Source organism: Choloepus didactylus, chromosome 10 (genome assembly GCF_015220235.1).
Source record: "Choloepus didactylus isolate mChoDid1 chromosome 10, mChoDid1.pri, whole genome shotgun sequence".
Taxonomy (NCBI): Eukaryota; Metazoa; Chordata; class Mammalia; order Pilosa; family Megalonychidae; genus Choloepus; species Choloepus didactylus.
Window position 1 is genome coordinate 91,782,021 of NC_051316.1, and position 23,213 is coordinate 91,805,233.

The 23,213-nt window shown below is 44.2% G+C and overlaps 3 protein-coding genes across 4 annotated transcripts; 2 read left to right on the forward strand and 1 right to left on the reverse strand.

The window, feature by feature from the left end:
• The first annotated feature begins 2,743 nt into the window (after positions 1-2,743).
• Positions 2,744-22,699, forward strand: TOR1A (torsin family 1 member A). 2 transcript variants are annotated; one of them, XM_037797804.1, is made up of 6 exons: positions 2,744-3,073; positions 3,290-3,676; positions 4,417-4,682; positions 6,735-6,910; positions 7,014-7,141; positions 22,561-22,699. In XM_037797804.1, exons 2-6 carry the CDS (start codon positions 3,496-3,498, stop codon positions 22,581-22,583), a joined length of 774 nt encoding a protein of 257 aa, XP_037653732.1. In that variant the 5' UTR covers positions 2,744-3,073; positions 3,290-3,495; the 3' UTR covers positions 22,584-22,699. The 2 variants fall into 2 exon arrangements, with proteins under 2 accessions (XP_037653732.1, XP_037653731.1); XM_037797803.1 differs by lacking the exons at positions 2,744-3,073; positions 22,561-22,699 and adding an exon at positions 9,676-10,976 and having other exon boundaries at positions 3,332-3,676.
• Positions 12,346-18,309, reverse strand: TOR1B (torsin family 1 member B). The gene is made up of 5 exons (XM_037797802.1): positions 18,045-18,309; positions 16,983-17,248; positions 15,387-15,562; positions 14,576-14,703; positions 12,346-14,250 (listed from the first exon to the last, which is right to left on the reverse strand). Exons 1-5 carry the CDS (start codon positions 18,256-18,258, stop codon positions 14,009-14,011), a joined length of 1,026 nt encoding a protein of 341 aa, XP_037653730.1. The 5' UTR covers positions 18,259-18,309; the 3' UTR covers positions 12,346-14,008.
• On the forward strand, positions 22,617-22,999 carry LOC119505142 (cytochrome c oxidase subunit 7B, mitochondrial-like). Its single transcript, XM_037797805.1, has one exon. The coding sequence runs from the start codon at positions 22,641-22,643 to the stop codon at positions 22,881-22,883; it is 243 nt and encodes an 80-aa protein (XP_037653733.1). The 5' UTR covers positions 22,617-22,640; the 3' UTR covers positions 22,884-22,999.
• The last annotated feature ends 214 nt before the right edge of the window (positions 23,000-23,213 follow it).

Consider the following 23,213-nt stretch of genomic DNA (forward strand, 5'->3'; position numbering starts at 1 on the left):
CATTTTCATCACAACCTGTTTAGAGTGGATCCAGCTGATAGCAGAAAAATCTAGAATAGGACCAAAAGGACACTCATATTTTCTGACTTTTACAAGTTACCTTTTTTTTTTCATTTTAAAAAGACAACTCCAATCACTTTTGTTGCTTAATTATTAAATATGAAATGAATCCAATCTTAGTGTTTGGATTGTGTTTCCTATACCAGCACCAGAGCCCAGGGGTTGGTTAGCTCAAATGCAAAACTGGATTACTAAAAGTTTTCTCATTTCATTCAAAAGATACAGGAATGGTCCAACCTGCTTCCTGTCAAATATGTTATGATTTGTGCTGTCCTTTTTTCTTAAGGCACTTAGGTTTAGATGAGGAAAGAACAAGTCAATTGATTTCTGGACTGATTTAGAGTGGGTGTTGTGGTCAGAGAGGTTTGGCTCTGGAACTAGTCAGATCTGAGTCCTCCTCACAGCTTAATTATGTCATTGGACAAGTCCCTTTCTATCTGAGCTGCAATTTTCTCAATTGATAAAATGGAGATAGCCCCCCCACACACCCACTCACACACACACTAGAATGCAGGAATCATATGTCCCTTATTTTTCTCTTTGAATCCCCAGGACCCATAACCCAACACAAAGGAGATACTCAAAAATATGAATGACTTAATGAATGAATGATCCCTATCTCCAGTGTTGTGTTTAGAAGTGATATGTCAAGGGTTTGAATTATAATAGGTGCTAATACCATTTGTTACTCTTTTAATGCAATTTTATTGAGATATATTCACATACCATATAATCATCCAAAGTGTACAATCAATTGTACACAGTATCATCATATTGTTGTGCATTCATCACCACAATCAGTTTTTGAACATTTTCATTACTCCAAAAAATAAAAGTAAAAAAGAACACCCCAAACATCTCATACCCCTCCTTCCCCCTCTATTATTCATTTCCTGTTTGTCCCTATTTTTCTACTATCTGTCCATACACTGGATAAAAGGAGTGTGAGCCACAGGGTTTTCACAATCACATAGTCACACCATATAAGCTATATAGTCATATGATCGTCTTCAAGAGTCAAGGATACTGGATTGCAGTTCAAGATTTTCAGGTATTTCCTTCTATCTATTTGAATAAACTAAAAACTAAAAAGGGATATCTATGTAATGCATAACAATAACAAGAATGACCTCTCGACTCCATTTGAAATCTCTCACCACCAAAACTTTCATTTCGTATCTCTTCCCCTTTTGGTCCAGAAGTCTTTCTCAATCCGACAATGTGGGGTCCAGGCTCATCCCCGCAAGTTATGTCCCACTTTGCCAGGGAGATTTACACCCCTGGGAGTCATGTCCCATGTAGAGGGGAGGGCAGTGAGTTGATTCAGAGAGAGGCCACATCTGAACAACAAAAGGAGTTTCTCCAGGAGTGACTCTTGTTAAATTGAAGAATTTCTTTATATATTCTGGGTAGTAAACCCTTAATGGATATGTGGTTCCCAAATATTTCCTCCCATTTTGTAGATTGTTGTTTAACTCTGGGGGTGACTCTAGGGGCACAATCATAAGTAGGCTTAGCCTCTCCTCTGTAGAAACAAGCTTCATAAGGGCAAACCCCAATATCAAGGGCTCTGGCTATTAAACTGGTAGTCCCCAATGCTTGCAAGAATATCAGTATTTCCCCAGGTGGGGAAGTTTAATATTTCCACATTTTCCCCCAGTCCCTGAAGGGGGCTTTGCAAATATTTTTGTTCTCTGCCCCATTTGTTATTTTTGATATGAGAAAGTTGAACCTTAAAAATGTTTTCAGATTATTCCTTACAGTGTATAGGGAAACCATGATGAATACTGAGGGCCAAGCACATTCCTTCACATAGTATGTGTTCAACAAATATTTGGGATGGATGGGTGAACAAGTAAATGACACACAGTTCCTGCTTGCCAGAGTTTCCGTTGCTGGAAAAAGGGTGGCCTTTTGCTCAGCTTAAAAGCGGCTGGCGGATGGTGGGACCCAGATTTCTCACTGTTGGTGGGGAGGAGATTTGAATGCTCCGTATAGTAATGGATCAGAGTTGGAGACATCAGTATGAACTTATGTTTAGCTTAACATAGTTACAGATGGTTGCATATAGAAATATTGCAACATTACCTAATTTAGTATACACACATATATTTCTTCACTGTCAGCTGAGAGGCACTGAAAGAAATGATACCCCAGTAACAACAAGCACACCTGGTGCCTGGATCTTGGTTTCTAATGCCATTAAAAGGAACCAGGGCTCCTTGGAGAAATGACCAATTCTAGGACTGGGACAGGAAATATACAAAATGAACCTGGAACATCTTGTAGTGCCAGAAAGTAAGGAACTAAAAAAAAAAAAAAAAAAAGTCCCACATTGTTGAGAGTATGTCAAAGGGGCACAGGAAATAATTGGAAGAATCCCTAGTGGCCAAAGCTGGAACAATTTATTTGAGTTACAAAAGAAAGTAATATTGGATTATATAACCCAACATATAAAATAAATATCGGAGAGTCCACATTGATGTAAATGATTTAATAAATAAATGAGGGAAAAAAACAAACTCCCCCCTGCAGAAGAATTGCAAATAACTTACACAGATACTCAGCCCTCAACAAGGTGGTGCATAAATCCCTACTCCTTAAGCAAGGACTACACATAGTGACTTCCTTCTAAACAGTACTGCATGGAAAGAGGGGGGGAAAAAGAGTAACTTTACAACTGGAGAAACCCGACAACATCTCTGCCAGGTGATCAAGGTCAATATCAATAATCATGACGTGCCAATAATACGTATCCTTGATATGTGATGAAAATGGCACTTCACCCCGTGGTCTTCTCAAAAACCCTTAACCTCAGTGTAATCATGAGAAACACATCAGACTAATTCCAACAGAGGAGCATCCTCCAAGATACCTGGCAAATACACCTCAAAACTGTCAACTCATCAAAAACAAGGAGTCAGAGTAACTCATAGCCAAAGGAGCCTAAGGAGACTTGACAACTAAATGTGGTATCCTGGATGCGATCCTGGAACAGAAAAAAAGACATCAGGTAAAAACTAAGATAATCTAAATAAACTATGGAGTTTAATAATAATGTATCAATATTGGTATAGTAATTTTAACAAATGTAGCATACTAACATAAGATGTTAAGGGACACTATTCGTGGGGGGATATTAGAACTGTCTGTACTATCTACTCAAGCTTTCCGTAAATCTAAAACTGTTCTAAAAAATAAAATCTATTAATTTTTTTTTTTTTTAAAGTGGCCCCCAGGGGGTTTTGCAGCCCAAGCTTTCCGGAAGCAGGGAAGGTACCTGCCACTAACAAAGATGGCGGCTGCTGGCGGCTGTAGGAAGCCCGGCCCTCACAAAGATGGCTGCTGGGGCGGGGAGGAACCGGAAGCGCGGCTCTGGAGGTAGCGCCCGACCGCGGTAAACGCGAGAACCGGCAGGGTGGTGCGGGTCCGGGCATGAAGCTGGGCCGGGCCGCGCTGGGCCTGCTGCTGCTGGCGCCATTGGTGGTGCGGGCAGTGGAGCCCATCAGCCTAGGGCTGGCCTTGGCAGGCGTCCTCACCGGCTACATCTCCTACCCGCGCCTCTATTGCCTCTTCGCCGAGTGCTGCGGCCAGAAGCGGAGCCTCAGCCGGGAAGGTACGATCTGAGCGGATGCATGACGCTGGCACGCGGGCTGGGGTAAGGTAGGGGGTCAGAGACAGGGCTCGGGGTTCCAGGAGTTCAGAGCTGAGGCCGAACCTGGGCAGGTGCCGAGACTAACTGGAGCCTGAACCGGGGGAACCCGATTAGCCCAGGGTGCAGTTGGGACCTGGCGCCTTGGCCACGACCAGACAAACTGGACTTTGGTCGGAGACCTGAGAAGACTGGAGCTGCAGCTTGGGCTGCCTCATGCAGAAACTGGGGGTGTGGACCCTGTTGCAAACTTCCTCCAAAGAGCGCTTTTCCTCCTTCCTAGCTGGAGACAGGAAGGATGATGGGGACTCTTCCGGATCTGATCAATGGTGGCCAAACCGCAGCCTTTATCTTGCCCTGCCTTGGTGTGGGAGGAGCAGAGGAGGGGTTAGGGGTGCAAACAGGTGGCAGCGGCAATCAAGCCAAGGGCTCCTGGCTGAAAAGGAGCCAGCCTTGCTGATGGCCAGGGCATTGGCTTGGGCAGGACTAGCAGAGAAGAGCTTCCTGGACCTACAGTTCACTTTGGGGCAAGTGCATACAGTCCCTGTTACCTCAGCATTTCACAGGGTTGTTGAAGAGAGCTCAGGTGATTTGCTGACTTTCATATGGGCCTGCAAACTTTCACATGAAAGAAGGGGAGTAACCTGTGCCTCCCACCCCCACCCTACCTGCCCCCTCCTCTTGACTGGCTTTATTTTTCCCAGCATTGCAGAAGGATCTGGACGACAAGCTCTTTGGACAGCATCTTGCAAAGAAAGTCATCTTAAATGCTGTGTCTGGATTCATAAGCAACCCAAAGCCCAAGAAACCTCTCACCCTCTCCCTACATGGATGGACTGGCACTGGCAAAAATTTCGTCAGCAAAATCATCGCTGAGAATATTTACGAGGGTGGTCTGAACAGTGACTATGTCCACCTGTTTGTGTCCACTCTGCACTTTCCACATGCATCGAACATCACCGTGTATAAGGCAAGGGCAGAATTTTGGAATCCTTCCTGGATGACCCTGGGTTTGGGGTTTCTTTGTTGTGGAATGGGATTTGGGAATTCCATGTTAAAAGTAGTGAGCTCTGAAAATGGCTAAATGTGTTAGTTCCTCTTTGAAAGATCTGGAAGTTACACAGTGTTTGAGATTCATAGAGCAATTACACTATGAAACTTTTACGGTAGTTTCTGAAAATAATCCCAATTATTCTTAGTAGTGGGATCATACAATTTCAGAGATAGACATAATCAAATCCAATTTAAAAATCATTAAATCTAACTAATTTTATAAATGAGGAACTGTTTCTAGAGAGGCCTCTGTTTAACTTAGCTGTTGGTTGTGAACTGCTTTTACAGTTTAACTCACTGATTAACAGCCTGGGCTTTGGTGGTTGACAGACCTAGATTTGTGTCCTAACTCTCCCACCTGCTAGCTATGCAGTCTTGGGAAAGTCACCTCTCTCCTTGCTGAGACTCAGATTCTTCATCTGTAAAATGGTGGTTGTGAGAATTCAGTGTTAACATGGTTCCTGGCTCATGAGCATTCAAATAAGTATTAACTATTGCTTTTTTTTAGTCCATGTAACAACCCTGCAAGGTGGGCAAAATGGTCAGATATTTAGCCCTTGCCTGTTTGAACACATTTTTCCCTTCTGCCTAGGCTAGCATTAGGGTTCCCAAGCATCAAGGGTTCCTGGGATATGGGACTTTCAGTGCTAAAACTGGGAAAGTTTGGGCAGAGTGGGGCAAGTTGGTCACCCTACTTAGCATTCAGGCTCCATTTCGTAATAGCTGCATGACTTTGGGCAAGTTACTTGACCTGTCTGTGCCTCGATTTACTGATCTGTAAAATAGGGACTGCAATAGTAACTACCTTGATGGGTCTCGGGATGGCACAGTAAAATCTTATGTGAACAATGTTTAGAACAGTGTCTTGCCCATAGTAAGTGTTGAGTACATGATTCCCAGCAGGTAGCAAAGTGGGAAAACCTTGACTATTGGAGCCTCTTACTCGCTTTGTGACCTTAGACCAGTCAGTTCAGCTCCTGTAAAGTTTCTCTTCTGTCAAAGGAGGATAGTCCATGCCTACAGAGCAGAATTACTGTTTAGACTGGGTACACTTGAGGAACATTGTAACCATGATCAGGGTAGCCAAGTGAAAAACAAAATAAATCAAGAGCCACACTGTAACTTCCAGAGTCTTCCTCAGAAAACAAATAGCTAATTTCTCTACTTCACCAGGAAAAAAATATCTAGAAAAGCTTTATATAGAACTGTAGCTCAATTTTCTGATATTAAAAGGCACAGAAAGGGTCTTTTCTTTTCTCCCTCTTACCTTGATTGCTTAATGTTTTAAGAACCACCTAAACACATTCTCATGGAATGTTTCTGTTTAGGTAAATTTATTTCAGAAACCTTCAGGTGTTCCGGAAACTCAAGAGTGTTACATCACCAAACTTATCCCAAAGCACACATGCTCTTGAGGCTACAAGTGCCTCGCTTAAGGGAGCCTGTGTTCCTTACTTTCCCCATCTAGAAGTTAGAGCACCTCTTCCGGCTAGTCTAGGGATTTAATAAGAGTAGGTAACTTGGTCTCTGCCTTCTTCCAAGAAGACTGGTGTCCACGGGATATATATTAACATTGCCAGCAAGTCACTGATACTGACACCGCATCGATGTGACATCTCACTGCACAGGAATCTTATAATCAAAGTGTGGGACTTTGGAGCTAGGCTGAGCTGGGTTCAGATCCCAGCTCTGCCACATACTGACTGTGTAATCTTGGGCAAGTTAATTAAGCTCTCTGTGCCTCAGTTTCCTCATCTGTAAAATGGGTATGACAAGGCCCACCACATGGGACTGTTTGCACAAGCAAAAGAGCTCGTGCTTGTAAAATTCTCAGCAAGTGCCAAGCACACAGTAAGTGCTCCATAAATGTAGCCATTGTTAGAAGTACTTATAGTGTTAATGATGTTAATGCTGATTGTTTTGACTGCACTTGAGAAGTTTATATTCGCTTTTTCTCCTTGTAATTCAGGATCAGTTACAGTTGTGGATTCGAGGCAATGTGAGTGCCTGTGCGAGATCCATCTTCATATTTGATGAAATGGATAAAATGCATGCTGGCCTCATAGATGCCATCAAACCTTTCCTAGACTATTACGACCTGGTGGACGGGGTCTCTTATCAGAAAGCCATCTTCATATTTCTCAGGTAAGGACAGGGCTGCAACACGACTGAAATGCTATGCTGTGCTCCTGAGCCTGTTGGCTTAAGGAGAAAACTCTGTTCTCATGCACTGGAAATTATTTTTTAGCAATGCTGGAGCAGAAAGAATCACAGATGTGGCTTTAGATTTCTGGAGAAGTGGAAAGCAGAGGGAAGAAATCAAGCTCAAAGACATGGAGCATGCCTTGTCTGTGTCAGTCTTCAATAACAAGAACAGTAAGTAGGACCATCAGTTAATAACCCCATCTTGTTCATAATCTTGTGCCCCTATGTTTTAAAGCATCAACAGTATTGTCACCTGGGAGCTGGTTAGAAACGAAAATTCTCAGTTCCTTCCCTAGATCTACTGAAGTGGAATTTCTGAAGGGAATCTGTGTATTAACAGACCCCGGGTGATTTTTATGTACACTAAAGAAAGAGAGGAATTTTTAGTCATTAAGATCTTGAAAATTAGTTCCCCTGTTTTCTTCAGCTAAATCATTTTCCTTTGTAGAAGAAAAAAAGGTGATTGAGCAAGGGAGACTGCTTTGGGTGCCTCTGGAATAGATAACCTATTAAGCCCCTTCCTTTCTTCGTGTCATCCTAGGACTCGGGTTCTGTGCTTGAGAATAACAGCCAAACAACTGTTGGGTCCTTATTCTGTGCCACACACTGTGCAACACACAGGTGACCTGTGTGGCCAACCTGAGAGGGATGAGGGAGTTAACCCTGTGGACAGCTGAGGTTTTCCATCAGAGGCAACAGCATGTACGAGGGCCCTGAGGTGGGACTGTGCTTGGGTCACCGTGGCTAGATCGAATGAACAAAGAAGAGGAACGGGAGGCTGACTAGGAAGTGTGAGTAGGAGTGAGGGGGGATTCATAGCAGGTTTGGTGGGCCATGGTCAGGCCTTGAGTTGTACTCTCAAGAGGAAGAGAAGCCCCTGGAGGGTTTTGAGTGACAGCAGCATGATCTGCTGGGTCAGGAGTAGACTGGAGATGACAAGGGACAGGGAGACCAGTTAGGAGCTCCTGCAGTAACCAGGAGAGAAATGCTGTGGCTTGGACCAAGGTGGTTTTGCTGGGGATGGTGAGAAATGGTTGGATTATGGATGCATTTTGAAAGTAGAAACAATACGATTTCCTAAAGGATTGTATATGGGAGTGAGAGAGAGATGAATCAAGGATTTGGCTTATGCAGTCAGAAGAGCAGCACTGCCATGTAGAGAGAGAGACTGTGGGAGGAACAGGTTGGTGGGGAAGGGCAAGAAATCAGTATGGTGTGTTTAGTGTATGATGACTTACTAGGTTTAAGGCACTCAAGCAGAGATGTTGAGCAAGCAGTTGGATATTCCACTGGAATTCCAGGGTGGCGTTCAGCTGATAAAAATCTGGGAATCGTCCACAGATGGTTTTTAAAGCCATGAGATTGTATGAGATCACTTGTTCCACCAGAAACACTTTTTTCCCAGATCTTTGTTTGATTGGTCCTTCTCATTCAGTCTGCTCAGAGGTCACCTCTGACCGCCTAGCTAATGACCCTTATGCTCTCCTTACCTAATCATGCCATCTCCTTACCCCATTCTATAGTATTCATAGCTCCTAGCACTATCTGAAGCAGTTTACTAGTTTGTTGAGTGTCTCCCCATCTAGAATGTAAACCCCTTGAGGGTACCATCCGTGTCTGTATGGCTCTCTGCTCTATGCCCAGGGCCCAGGGCATGCCTGGTAGAGTAGGTCTTCAAGAAATAAGCTCAGTGAGCACACAAGTAGGAGCTCTTTCACTTGTTTTTACTGTTCATTGGTTATCTTCCTTTCCATGGCCAAAGACTCCACCCCTATCCAATCAACCAAATTGAGCAGCAACTGTGTGCAAAGCACTGTTGGGAAAGAAAATCATAAACCCCAATCTTTGAGGGGCTCATGTTAGGGAGCCCATTCACAAGAATTAAACAGCAGTGTGGAAGGGAAACCGGTGACGTGAAGAAATGCCGTGGGCTGGTGGATGATGTAGTGGGAGGCTGTGCAGTTTCAGAGGAGGGAGTGGGGGCTCTGGGTAAGGAGGTGCGGGCACTGGGTGTGGGAATGTGACTGGGTTGGTGCCTAGCCAGTGATCCATGGGGGAAAAAAACACATAGCAAAGTCCATGCCCTACTCTGAAGATTCTAATTTTTGGTCCCCCAAAATGGCCTGTGTGGTTGGGACGCACTGGCAATGCTTCTACCTTGTTACCCCAGCTGCTGAAACTCCAGTGAGAGTCACAAGTTTATCTTCCCCAAATAAAGGTGAGCAGCTGGGCGAGTCCTTCCTTGGGATCCGCTTTTCTTACTTTTCGCTTTGACACTTGAACAACCTGTGAGTCTGTTTCCTTTCCCACTTTGCCTCTCTGCCTGTCCCCAGGCCCCAGACACACTGGGGCTGTGAACCTCTCTCCCACCTCAGGTCTTTAAGTTACATCTTCAGAGGCCTTTCCTGAGCCCTCACCCTAAGCAAGGTGTTTCTATTCTGCTCCGTCAGGTCACCCTGCTCTTTGCCTTCATACATGTTTCACAACTTGTAATTGTTTATTAGTGAGCTCCCTGCTTAATATCTGTCTTCCTCACTGGATCATGAGCCCCATGAGGTCGGGGTCCACGGCTCTATCTCCAGGATCTAATCCAGAGGCTGGCATGTGGTTGACACTCTACAATAGATATGTGTTGGATAGATGGACAGGTGGATGGGTGGACAGATGAGCAGATGGATGAACTGCACCTGTTTTCTTTTTCCTAGGTGGCTTCTGGCACAGCAGCTTAATTGACCGAAATCTCATTGATTATTTTGTTCCCTTCCTCCCCCTGGAATACAAACACCTAAAAATGTGCATCAGAGTTGAAATGCAGTCCCGAGGCTATGAAGTTGATGAGGACATTGTAACCAGAGTGGCTGAAGAGATGACATTTTTCCCCAAAGAGGAGAGAGTTTTCTCAGATAAAGGCTGCAAAACTGTGTTTACCAAGATAGATTACTACTACGATGACTGATAGCACAGAAATCATTGCTTAGCATTGGAGAAGAACGAACACAAAACTCAAATCCTTCCTACTCCTCCCCCTACTCCATCCCCTGGAAGAGGAGTAAAATGAATTTTTCCTGTTCAACACAACAGGAATTTTTCTGGGCAGTGTTTTCATTCAGCAGAGTCTTGCAACCTTACAAACTGTTGACATTGGAACAGCCTCCAGAGCCTTTAGAGGAGGGAGCCAGCTCCCAGCCCACTCATACCAACGCTTATGATTTTTTTAAAATCATGTTTTAATTACAAGTGTTTCTGTTTCAAGGAAGGACGAGTAAGTTTTACTGAAAATGTGATAACTTTATTTAAAATGGTTTTTAACGTTATGAAAAACTCTTCGGACTCAAATTGTTGAGTTTTTTGTTGTTGTTGTTATTTTACATTTCTATCATTATAACATACACTGTGATAAGTTTTTACTGCAGAAACCCCAAGCACAAAGTTTAGATGATGGCCTTACTGGGGACAGAGGCTGTAGTAGTGACCAAATCTGACACAAAGTGTGACTACAGCCACACTGCCAGGGGCAGCAAAGTGTCTAGATAGAACAAATAAGAAAGAGGAACTGAAACTCAAGGGTGCACAGGTACCTCCTAGGTGGAGTCTTGAATGTCCTTTTGAAGGGTTTTAATCTTAGTAACATTATGAACAGTGGGGATAACCTGAGTATCATTGTGAACAGGCTGAATGAAGGTTTATTAGACCCAGTCTCCTTTCTTTTAAGAAGGCTATTTCCAGCTTGTCACTTGCCATTACTCAGGCCTTGCAAAAAGCCCTTTTCTATTATATTATCCATTCCCAAATGAGCCTCCGATTGTCTCTACTTGATTCTAAACTGTTGCATGGCAAGTTCTGCCATATTTTTCAAAACCTTCCTCATTTATCACTAGATTTTATGTCCAATCAGAGCCCTCAAATCCTAAGAAAACTTAGTTGCCCCTCTTAAGGATGCTAAGAATAATGTTTTTATTTATAAATGCAAATGACTACCATTTCACAATAAAGTTCTATTTTATAATTTGTGAATACATTTTTTAAGTGGAAAAAGAAAACCTCTCCACTGTTGGCTTTGTGTGCTTAAACAATGAACCAAGACCCAACAGATGCAGTCCAGGTTGGAGTGAGAAGTCTTAATGCAGGAACCCTTTGAGGATCCTGGAATAGCTCTGGCCCCTCACTCAGCTGCCTGGGGTATCACACTCAGGTGGAGGGGTTTGTGGAGCTCCTGACTCACAGCCATGGTGTCCAAGTCTAGAGATGAAACTCCAGCTGAGATGCCAGGCAGGAGTACTGAGGCTTGTAGACTAAATATACTTTGTTCTATGCAACATGTATATGCGTCTACAAAAGGACAGGCCTGTCGGGGACTAAGTGTTGTATAGAGTGCTCACAGGGATGACTTTCAGCAGACATGGAAGAGGGGGTTTAGCAGGCCTTCGGCTAGGCATCTGGGCTAATGCAGGACCCCTTTGCCTCGTGGCTACCCAGCTTGTACAAAGGCTCCTCTTTAGGCCTCACAGGCCTCCTAAGGCTGGCTCTAGAAAGTTTTTGGTGTTGAGCCAAAGCTGTCCTGTTAGCTTCGTTGTCTTGAATCAGCCACCAGGATTGGTCCTGTCCTCAGGAGTCACAGAATAGGTCTAATCCTTTCATTTGAAAATGGCAGCTGAGCCTCTGGGCATCACTAACTAGGAAACACAGGGGTGCTCTGACTTATTTTTGAAAAATTCAGTCTTTGCAGATGAAGCAGTATGGGGGTAGAATAGAAACTGCGTTGGGCTGGGAACCAGAACTAGAAAGTCAATCTCATGGAACAAGCACCTTCAGTTGAGAAATGAGGAGACTAGAGAGGATGACAGCAAAGAGGGTTTGAACTTGATGAAAATCGGCTATCCCTAAGTCCTGGGAAGAGGGCCGTGTTACCAATCAACTGATAAAGATAAGCAACCAGGTTAAGTGAGTAAAAATGAGCTCTGATTAACCTAACTAGGATTTCATTACTTATTAGTTCTGGCTCTGAGCTCAGCTCTTGCCTTGGGTTCACACTGTCAGCAGGGAGTTATGTTTTCCCAGAGCCTCAATTTCCTTCCTACATTAATTTTAGGAGAGTATACATTTTAGAAAGAAGTCCATCTGTTTCTGGTGAAAATGTTCACCATCAAATTCAATTTAACTTCATATTTGTTTGGGGATAGCAGTCTTTAAGGCAAATATTGATTCTGTATGATGCAAAGACTGCCAACCAACATGTCCAAGGTACAGTAAACCTGACACCTGAGCTGTTACAATAGTCAATTCCACATTCAAAGCTTAATTCTTAATTCCACATTCAAAGCTTTTCAGAGTTACCACATAAATAAACCAGGGGGAAAAAGTTGACAAGTTACATCTCACATGATAAAATTTATGTTTATTATTTTATATCCAATAGGTCAATTCCAGCTCTTGTTTCCATCTTAGGTGGGGTGGGGGAGGCTGGGCCGTGGTCAACCGTGGCCTTTTCAAGTTACAAATCAGTAACAGCGGTCCAAAGGTGGCCAACGAGTTGAGTTTATTGCATCATTGTAAACAGAGAAAACCTTGTCTCCTTCTGACCAGACACCCCAAAGCTTATAAAATATACGTAACTTAACTCCAATTTGAGAATATGTACTAAAAAAATTCAAGCCTCACCTTGGCATTTTTTTTAAGACTAAGCTGGACACCTTATAAGGCACTTCCAAGTTGTAAAAATATTCATTCTACTACATCTTATATATGTAAAAAGGCTGCACATTTTCAGGCTTCATGCCTGCAGCTGCACTGCAACTAAAGGACAGACACAGAATGATTCACACTGGCTGAAATCTAAGTCTTATTTCCCAATGATCAGAGCAGTCTAGCCTGGCACTGTCAAATAGGGTGTTGTTATCAGATGACACCCAGGACCAGCCACCAATTCAGACTGACCTTATTTGATCTTCAAAGTTCCAAATATTAGCACAAATAGAATAAAAATCTGTATCATTTGTAAAGAGTATCTGAGAAAGGAATAAGCAATCATGCCATTTTATATCCTTTCCATTATTTAAAATAAGCAACATCCTACACTTCCATTTTACAAGATTCAGAAGTAAAAATATCATAATTAAAAAATATACACATCCTTAAAAACTCTAGAATGTCTAGTGTACAATACTCCCACCTCTATAACAATGCAGAATCTACAAACTGAATGCTCAGTTGGCAGGTGTCAGCCTGGAAAATAAGTATGTCCTATGGATTTCAAATTCTGTGGAGTAAAGTGAGAGGCTGACCCACGTATAAATTCTAACAGACAAACATTTCGCCGTGGGAACTAAGGACTTAAATTCAAAGCCAACGGTCTCATTCTGACTCAACTCTAGTGAAGATGTGGTTGGGAGAAAATCTAGTGATGACTGAGGTCCAAGTGGCCAAGGTACAGGAAGGCTGGGATCAAGAACGAGAGATGGGAAAAGGGATTCAATGACAGACTGAAAGGTCCTGACTGTCCTACTCCACTGCAGAAGCCCAACACAGACAGCTCCCCTCAGGTCAAGATCCTCAGGCCCAGGATCCTCCCATTTGATAATGTCTCCACCTGCAGGTGCCACCAATCCTAACGAGTGAAAATATCTCAAGTCAGCTAACGCTCTCTACGTAGAGAAAAAGAAATAGGGCAGAAGAACGTTTTTGGCAGGTGAAAACCTAATGTTACCCAGATTGCAGCAGGGCCCTTAAACCCCTTTAGTTATAACAGTAATTCTAAGGTGTGGGTGCCACAGGGCCAGAAACAATCCTAGGGCTTCACTCACACAGCTGTTTTCAAGGCACTTTTGTCAAGGTCAGGAACGGTAAATGTGGAGGGGATTTTAAAAGTTCACCTTCAAGTGCAATTAACAGTTGGAGTTCTGTTATGTTGCAGCAATGACAAATGTACTTGACAGATTGGCGTCTTTTTAAATCAACTCTTCCAGATCCTGAAAGTCCACAAGGTGCAAACATGCAAACCCCTGAAGAGGTCTTCAAAAATGCTTCCATTTGGATAAAAGCTCAGTGAAAATCGAGTCGTGATTGCACAGTCTTGCAGCCCTTGTCTGAGTAGATTTTCTCATCTTTTGGAAAAAACGTCATTTCCTCTGCCACTCTTGTGACAATGTCTTCATCTATGGCAGAACCACGGGCCTTCATTTCTGCCCTGATACACATTTTCACATGACTGTACTCCAGGGGCAGGAAGGGGATAAAGTAATCGATGAGGTTTCTGTCTATCAGTCCACTGCGCCACAGACCACCTGTGAAACAAAACACAGCTGGGTTTCTTGCCCATCACATCACCTGCTCTTACAGAGGCCATTTTAATCATGACCCACAATATATTCAAGTGTTTGCCCCTCAAGAGAGTCTCTTTTTGTCAAGTGTGAAATAAACCTGATGTAAGAATGAGTTGGACACCCTTGTTAACTGGCTTCTCCAACAGAACATCCTAAGGAAAAAAGTCTCTACTTCAGCAAAGCCATAGGGCAAGTAGGATTACTTGACTTTGTGAAATACTCAAAGAAAGAGAAGAAGCCTCTCTGCTGGCAGAGTTAAGGGGCTCCTTATCCTGAGGAGACTTACTGTGTTTATTATTGAAGACTCCGACAGACAGCACAGGTTCCAGGTCTTTCAGCTGAATATCTTCCCTCTTTTTTCCTGCCCTCCAAAAGTCAAGGGCTGCCTTAGTTATTAGGTCCCCACCAGCATTGCTAGGTTTGACAAAGAAACAAAGATTAAGATCACATTTTCATTAAGGCTTCTGTGTCAGTTTGTAAGGACATGTACTGGCTCTAAGGCTTATTCTTTTTTAAGAAAAAAAAAAGTTTATTTTGAAAATAATTGCAAACCTACAGGACTGTGGTAAAAATAATACAAAACTCATATAGAGAACTCCGTACACCCCACCCACTCACCCACCCAAATACCCAGATCCACCAACTTTTAACATTTTGCCACATTTGCCATGTCATTCTATCTATACATCAGGTTTATTCTTAATCAAGGAATATTTATTAAGTGCTACTAGACAAAGAAAAATTAGTGTCTGCCCTCAAGGAGCTTAAAATATGTTTCTTCAGAACTTGCCAGGATAATGCTTTGGCTTTTTTATAATGCTCAGAAACCACATATGCAGTTAATGAAACTGCCTATTACCAGGTGATTATTTCTTAAGCTCATTTTCTCTTGCCAGCACTCAGTGCCATGCAGACATGCAAACCAAAAGTAAAAGACATGAGCAAGTCATTTTGGCCAGACTGGAATTTCTGTCACCAATATCTGTCACCAGTAAACAGAAGGCTGATGGTCACCAAGACCTCATTCTAGCATTGAGAAAATGAAGGGCTTATGTGCCAGCCTCCCTTCTCAGCACAAGAAAACAGTTCCTGCTGACCTGAGAAAGATGAAGATGGCCTTCCGATAAGATACCCCATCAACCTGCTCGTAGTAGTCTAGAAATGGCTTGATTGCATCGATGATCCCAGGGTGCAATTTATCCATCTCATCAAATATGAAAACAGAACTTGCACATGCACTCACGTTACCCCGAATCCACTTCTGTAACTGGTCCTAGACCAACCATAAAAGAAGAAATGGAATGCACAAGTTCAAAGGATGTTCCTCATTCTCTGAAAGATGAAAAATCAGAGCTCTCTGGGGTTTAAAAAGAACTCTTAGAACAGCTCCAAACCTCCATCCACAGGGTAACAGCTTTTCAAAAACCTTATCTATAAAAAGTAGAAACTAGTGGAGACAGGTGCTAAAATGCAAAGAATGTTTGTCCTAATTCAAATGACAGGCTAAATGTGACTTTTTAAAGATATAAGAAATATTAATAATTCACTGTTAACAAATCCATACTTTTCATCTCACTGTGGAGTGAAATTTCAAGTTAATTTTAGCACAACTTACTGAGGAATAATAAACTAAATTAAGACCTGCACAATACTCAGGACCAATGCCTTCCACTGGTGCAATGAACATTTCACGAAAAGTATTTGTTCCTATGCTCTTTCTTGAATCAAACAAAAGATACCCAAGCAATGAGCCCTCAACCCTAAAACATGGAGGGCAGTGACACCCCTAACCCACCCATGCCCCACCCCCAGGCACCTTCACCAATCTTACTATGCTTCTAGAAGTCTAGGAAAGAATTTGGAAAATAAGAAAATATTCCTTCTTTTTGGGGCAATCTTCCCTGTCTTAAAATTTCCAAGGCAAGTACCCACTTTCACTTCCTTATTCAGTTAAGTTTCTGTTTCTTATTTCAGTCTTCACCTAAGGGTAGGAGTAGTAATCTTTACAAGGATAACATCTAAATGAGAATTAACTCTACCAGGCAACTGAATATAAATTAAATGTGGAATGTCTCAAAAGGAGAAAAGGTCTCAAGATTCAGTTATTTGAGTTTTTCTTTTGAAGAAAGAAAGCAATGCCAAGGAATTGAAGGATGGGAGGAATGAAGGAAAAAACAGCTCTTTAGGGAAAAAAGTCCTCTAGTCTACACCGACAAATGCAGAGGCAAAGCTGAGGCTGTGTAGTAGATGTAGAACATTAAATGAAGCCATGTCCAAGCAAATTGTTTACAAATGCCTCACTTAACACCAACTGCTCTGATGAGAATGCTGAGTGTACTCATTCATCGAAGAAGTGGCTATGGTGTGAACTGGGAGTTAGGACACTTGGGTTCAAGTTTCTGCTCTACCACAAGATCACAAGGATTATAAGGAGCAAGTTGCCTCGCCTCTCTTGGCTCCCATCTTTTAATGGAAATATCACTAATCCATGGTATTATTTTGGGATTAAGTGGGAAAAAAAAGGTTGTAGGAGAGTTTTAAAGGGCAAATGGAAAGGGTTACCCAGGGTAAGTGGGCCTTAACTCTGGTGCCTGGGGATGTTGTCAGGAAAAGAAAATGGAAGCAGAGGCATTGTAGTGAGCAGGTCACCAATCTGAGTAGCCCATGGATGAAATAATAGTAGACTCTCTTGCCTGGTACAGTTTTATCTTCTGCTCATGAGGGAAGTGCAGAGTCGATACAAACAGGTGCACGAAATTACTCTTCAGGCCTTTCAAGTGAAGATTTTCAGCCATAATTTGGCTGACAAAATTCTTGCCTGTGCCAGCCCAGCCATGTAAGGAAAGGGTCAGTGGTTTCTTGGGATTTTTGTTGTTCCTGAAGCCAGTCAGTGCCTTGAGAATCACCTCTGTGGCCAGATGCTGCCCAAACAGCTTCTCCTCCAAGTCCAGCTTGAGGGCTGCAGGAGCCAGCCCAGGAACAGAAAGAAAAATACATGTTAAAAATGCACCAGAAAAGCACTTTCCCCATCCAGCAAAAGTGAGAGGCAAAGAATAATGAGTGATCCACCAGAGTTTCTGCTGAACCCCAGGGCCAATGCTTAGGCTGAACCATGGTTTGGGGAGTCAAATGATGCCACTTTCAAGAAAAAGCATTATGCAATGCTAAACATGTTCATTCATCCAAGGATTAACCACCTCTTGACTGAGCCGCAAGCTACTTCCCCAGACATCCCTTTTGGCTTGTAAGAAAATCAAGGGCCAAATGTGGGCTTTGTGGGCCGACGGTCTACGTCTGAAAACTAATAAATAGGACTGACATGGTGTAGACGGACTGGCCAAGTTTCTTCTTACTGTAATCCCAAGGAATCCAAACATTTAGAAAATCTCCTGGGGAGAGCCCCACGATCTGGAGAATCTGTTTCAGAAGGCACACCTTCCAGGCTGGAGTCAGGCCCTGTTAACTCTTCCTTCCTTCCCTTCTCCCTGCATTGAGCGCTGGAGGCCCAGACCGAGTTCCCGCCCTCCAGGGATTACCACTGGGAAAGACTCTTGGCTGCCCCTATCCGTCCTCCCTCCCAACCCAAATCAGTACGACTGCCGCCTGCGGAGTGCCTACTGGGTGCCAGGCGCGTGACATGCTCGCGGAGTCTTGCCCCTCCGCGCCCCTCGTTTCCGAGGGCCGGGACTCGCAGCCAGGCGTCGAACCCGCGCCCTTCCCGAGCTGTCCCGACAGCCCGCGCGCGCCTGCCGTACCCGAGGCGTTGAGCGGCTGCTCCGCGCGGCAGCACTCGGCGAAGCGGCAGTAGAGATCAGTGTAAGACAGGTAGCCGGTAAGTGCCGACGCGGCCCCGATAGCTATGCCCACGGTGATGGGCTCGAACGCCGCGACCATCTGGGCCGTCAGCAGCCACAGCAGCAGCTGCAATGGCAGCACCACTGCGCCCCTGAGCCACCCACCGGGCGGCATACCCCTACCTCCCAACCAGCTGGCGGCTGCCGAGCCGCACACCTAGACGGCCGAGCAATAGGCTGGCTTCCGGTTCGGTTGCGTCACTTCCGCCCCGCAGACCTGCCCACTACGGCGACCGTTCTGCTGAGAGGTGACCCGTGCTGCCATCTTTGTGAGTGGCATTCAACCACCACCACCCTTTCTCACCTGCCCCCGGCTTTTATGGTTTTGATTTCTTAGGAGCTTCTTAGATCCCTTGATTTGGCTTTGTCATCCCGTTCCCACTTCCCCTGGAGCTATAACGAGCGTTTCTCCTTTCTTCAGTTCCGAGAGACTCAGGGAGGTTGCCTCCCTTTTTTCTGAAATAGTTACTGAGCGCTCTAGGTGCTGAGCCCTAGGCTGAACACTGGGGAGACGGAGACACCAATTCAGGGCTAGTCTGGCGTGTACAATCAAACCCAGAAGATCATTCTTTCATTCAACATATTACATGCCAGGCCCCATGCTAAATGATGGGAAGATAGCAGTTAAGGAGATCGACCAGGCCCCTGCTCTCTCCCAGCTCCCAGTACGTGAGAGGAGGCAGACAAAGGGACAAGGACCAATACTGAATGGTGGGAGGAGGGCAGGGGCTCTGGAGCAATAAAGGATTTTGTCTAAGCTGGGAGCTAAAGGAGTTAGCCAAGCAAAAGGTGAGGAGTAGAGTGTTCAACTGTCAGAGGCCCATATGGTGGAGGGTGGAGAGAGGTGAGGCTGGAGAACTTGGCAGAGACTGGAAAGTGAAGGCCTAGAGAGTGCTATAAGGAGTTTGACCTCTATTCTGGGGGGCAGTAGGAAGCCACAGAAGGGTTTTAGGCAGGGAGTGACATGATCAGATCAGAAATTGCTCTGGCCGCTGGGTTCACAAGAGAGACAGACAGCAGAGAGCTAGGAAGGAAGTTGATGCAGTCACCCAGGTAACCTTGGCCCAGGTTTTTCCAAAACTCTTTGATGTCGTTCATCAGCCAATCCATCAACAAATGTTTAAGGAACTCTGACTCTGTGCCAGACACAGTGCCCGATGCAGGGAATAGAGCAGGGAATAGGAAAGACATAGTCCCTGCCCTCACCAAGTTCTCAATCTATTGGGGGGGACAGATGGTCAAGCAGACAGTTTATGCTCCGCATGGTCAGTGCTGTGATGTGGGGCACACAAAGGTGGCACCTCACCCAACATTTGGGTAAAGGAAAGCTATTCACCTTCATATCTAGGCTGTGACCTGAAGAATGAGTAAAGGTTGCCCAAGAGAATTTGGGACAAGTGAGAAGAGGAGGAATGAAGTGGTTAGGTTGAAGGCTCCGGGCAGGGAGTAGCCTCTGTGCAATGGACTGGCCCTAAGTGGGACCTAGGCAACTGGCGAGTCCACGTGGCCCAGTCTGCTGGGATGGGAGAAGGAAGCCTGGAGCAGCAGGCAGAGGCCAAGCTATGTGGGGCCTTGTCATCTGTGCCAGAGAGAGGGCTTTTATCCTGGGGCCAGGAGGGAGCTATGGAAGGGCATCTGATAGTGATTGCTCAGACTACTCTGGCCTTGTATAGGGGTTGGAGAGACCAAGACTATGGCAGGGAGACTGCTTCCAGGGCTGCAGCAGCACTGCAGGAGAGAGTATAGATGGTGGCCTAAACTGGGTGGTGGGGGGTGGGCAGAGGCAGTGGGAAGGAGGAAAGGGAATTTGAGAGTTATTCCAAGGTTGCAACTGATTAGGGGATGGGCCCGCTATGGTTGGGAAGGAGGTGGGGAGCACTAGAGAGAAGGAGCAGGAGGAGTGATGATGAGGATTTGGAAGCACTTCCATTGCTTTGATGCCAATCTGCTTGTTATTTGCAGGACACGGTGTGTATCTTGTGTTAACATTAAAGTAATAAATTTCTATTACTGAGCTCTTGTAATTTCAGATCTGAACACCATTGAGTCCTTTCATTGCTTTATATAATACTTAGCGACAACACATATTTCCTCTCAAACACTAGTGACCAAAACAGTCTCTCCAGAGTTGCGAATTCCACAGGAGTGTTAAGAGTATCAAAAGAGGTGATAATCACTGCAGTTGGCTCTTCCTGAGCTCTGACTATATGGGATGCTAAGTGCTCACTAAGCACCACCACCACCACCCCTCAAACAACAACAACAGCAAGGGACTGTTGTGGTCCCCACTTTACAGATGGGGAAATTGAAGCCCGGAAGGGTGAAGTCAAACATCCAGAGCCACTCAACTAAGAAGAGAGGGAACCAGGTTCTAGAGCTTGTATGATCCTAGTATCCTATTCTTATATCCCCAGTCCATGCTGCAAATCCCCCTTGCCTTTCTCGATGGCACCCCAAGGAAGGGGCAAGACTTGGCCAACTGCATACTTGAGGCAACCCCTCTGTCCTTAGGCCAGCTGGAGATAGTCAGATGACGCAGGCCTTGCAGCCAGGCCTCTTATTTACACCAGCCCTGGTGGATAAAGCTTGTCAGATGGTCCTGGCGAGGTGCTGCTGGAGCCCCGATTCTTTATGGGGTGGGGGAGCAGCACCTGCCTCTCCCTGCCCTAGGCCAGCCATCTTCACCCTGGAATATTTGAGCCCCTGGGGTTATATGAAGATGTCCCAAGAGCGCGTGGATGTGGCTCACTATAAGGAAACTGATTCTAGAAAGAGATACCTGTTTCCCTTTTTCTCTCAGAGCAAAGCACCAGTGGCCCCAGCCTCCCAGCAGCACTCTTTCTCACCTTCTTTTTCCCAGTGGCCTCTGCCCGGGGCAGAAGGAAAGCCACCTGAACCCACCCTGGGTCTTATCAAGGAACATTTTCCTGCAGCATCAAGACTGAACCTCCCAAGCATATCAACTAAGCGACAGTTTTACAGACTGGCACAGTGTTGGAAAAATGCAGGATTCTGGCAACCAGATAATAAATCTCTTTGCAGTTTCAACTTGGTATTTCCAAGTCTTTGTTTTCAACAAGATTAAACATGTTATCAGCTGGTAGATCATTAACAATAATTTATTATGTTAGATAACTGTGGGGTTTTTTAGCCAGTAGCTCACAAGAGTTCAAAGAAGTGATATCACTATAACAAACCCCTTTGTATTAATTATCTACTGCCACATAACAAGTGATGCCACACCTAAGCAGCTTAAACAACAATAAACATTTATTATCCCACACAGTTTTGGTAGGTCAGGAATTCCATGGTGGCTTAGCTGTGTAGTTTTGGCTCAGGGTTTCTCATGATAATGTGATTAAAAAAAGCTAGCCCTGGCTGCAGCATTGGAATACTTGTCTGGGACTAAATCATCCCTTCTAGATGCGTCACTCACAGGGCTTTTGCCTGGAGGCCTTAGTTCCTCTCCCAGGGCTACCTTAGCATCCTCACAACATGGAGGCTAGCTCTCCCTAGAGGGCAAGACAGAAGCCACAATGTCTTTTAGGACCTAGCACTGGAAGACACACTTGATCATTTCCACGCCATCCTATTATTTACAAAGCTTAACCCTACCCATTATGGGAGGGAACTACAAAGGCTGAACCAGGAGATGGGGGTCGTTCAGGGCCATGCAATCCTGGAGGTTGCAGTACCACACCCTTCCATTCCCCTCCACTTATTTACATATGTGACTGAGAACATGCATAACAAGAAAAATAGAGATGGGATGGATGCTGAACCTTGCCTCTTTCTAGCACTCAGTAATTTCCCCCAGCGGACACATGAGCTAAATGGAAAAGAGCAACAATCCCATCTATCTCATAAAGGGATACATTCTTCCCCCCAATTTAATTCTTTTGTTTAATAATTATAAACATTTGTAACACATTTGTGTTTTGACTACTTATGTACTGACAATAATCCAAAAGAAACATTTTAACACTTAGATCCCTATGGCCACCTGAAAATTTTTTATATTAATTGTTAATTTATGGTATATACATACATATTTTTGTTTCAGAGAAGATAAGATGATCAGTAAAATAATTTTAGGCATAAAAATATATTTCACTAGAATGACGTTTAATGGGGTAGTGAAATGGAAATATTAGCCCAAGTACAAAAGTGATAATAAATATCTGATTTGTTTACATATTTTATAAATGGATGATGGCAGGTAAAATTGCTATGTTGTTTTGATTCCATTGTGCACACCTAGAAGAGCAGTGGAACAATGTTATCTTAAAATGTCAATATTTAGAATAGATAGGCAGTTATATCCATTGCAACACTTTAAACTTATGATGATGAAAATTTTAAATGTTGACTTTAAAAATGTGTGAGGGGTTTTTTTTGTTTGTTTTTTGTTTTTCAGGGCTCTTTGCAAAGGTAGCGTAAGTTAGATTGCACCAAGCCAGCTGCTGCAGTTGCCGTAGTTTTGTCTACAGCTTCACGATGTTTCCCTTGGCCAAAAACGCACTGAGTCGTCTGGGAGTTCAAAGCATTCAGCAAACAATAGCAAGGCAGAGCCACCAGAAACGTGCAACTGATTTCCATGACAAATATGGTAATGCTGTATTAGCTAGTGGAGCCACTTTCTGTGTTGCTGTATGGACGTATACAGCAACACAAATTGGAATAGAATGGAACCTGTCCCCTGTTGGCAGAGTCACCCCAAAGGAATGGAGAGATCAGTAATCATCCCAGCTGATGTGATGATTGAAATGTTTCAAAACCAACTTATAATTGATGACAAGTAAAAGCGTTGTGCACCCATTAAAATACGGCATTAATGAAGAAATAAAGTACATTTGAAGCCTTAAAAAAAAAAAATGTGTGAGGGTATGTGTGAGCAAAAAGTGTGAAGATCCCTTCCCGAAATCGTATCCTGACTAGCAGGTGCTTACCCTCCATCCTTCCTGGCAGCTTTATGCTATTTACGGTAAGTGGTTGAGAGAAGGGGGTCATCCGCAATGTTGAAAGGTCCCTTCTGAATTACCATCAGCCAGCGAAGGACTTTTGTATTGA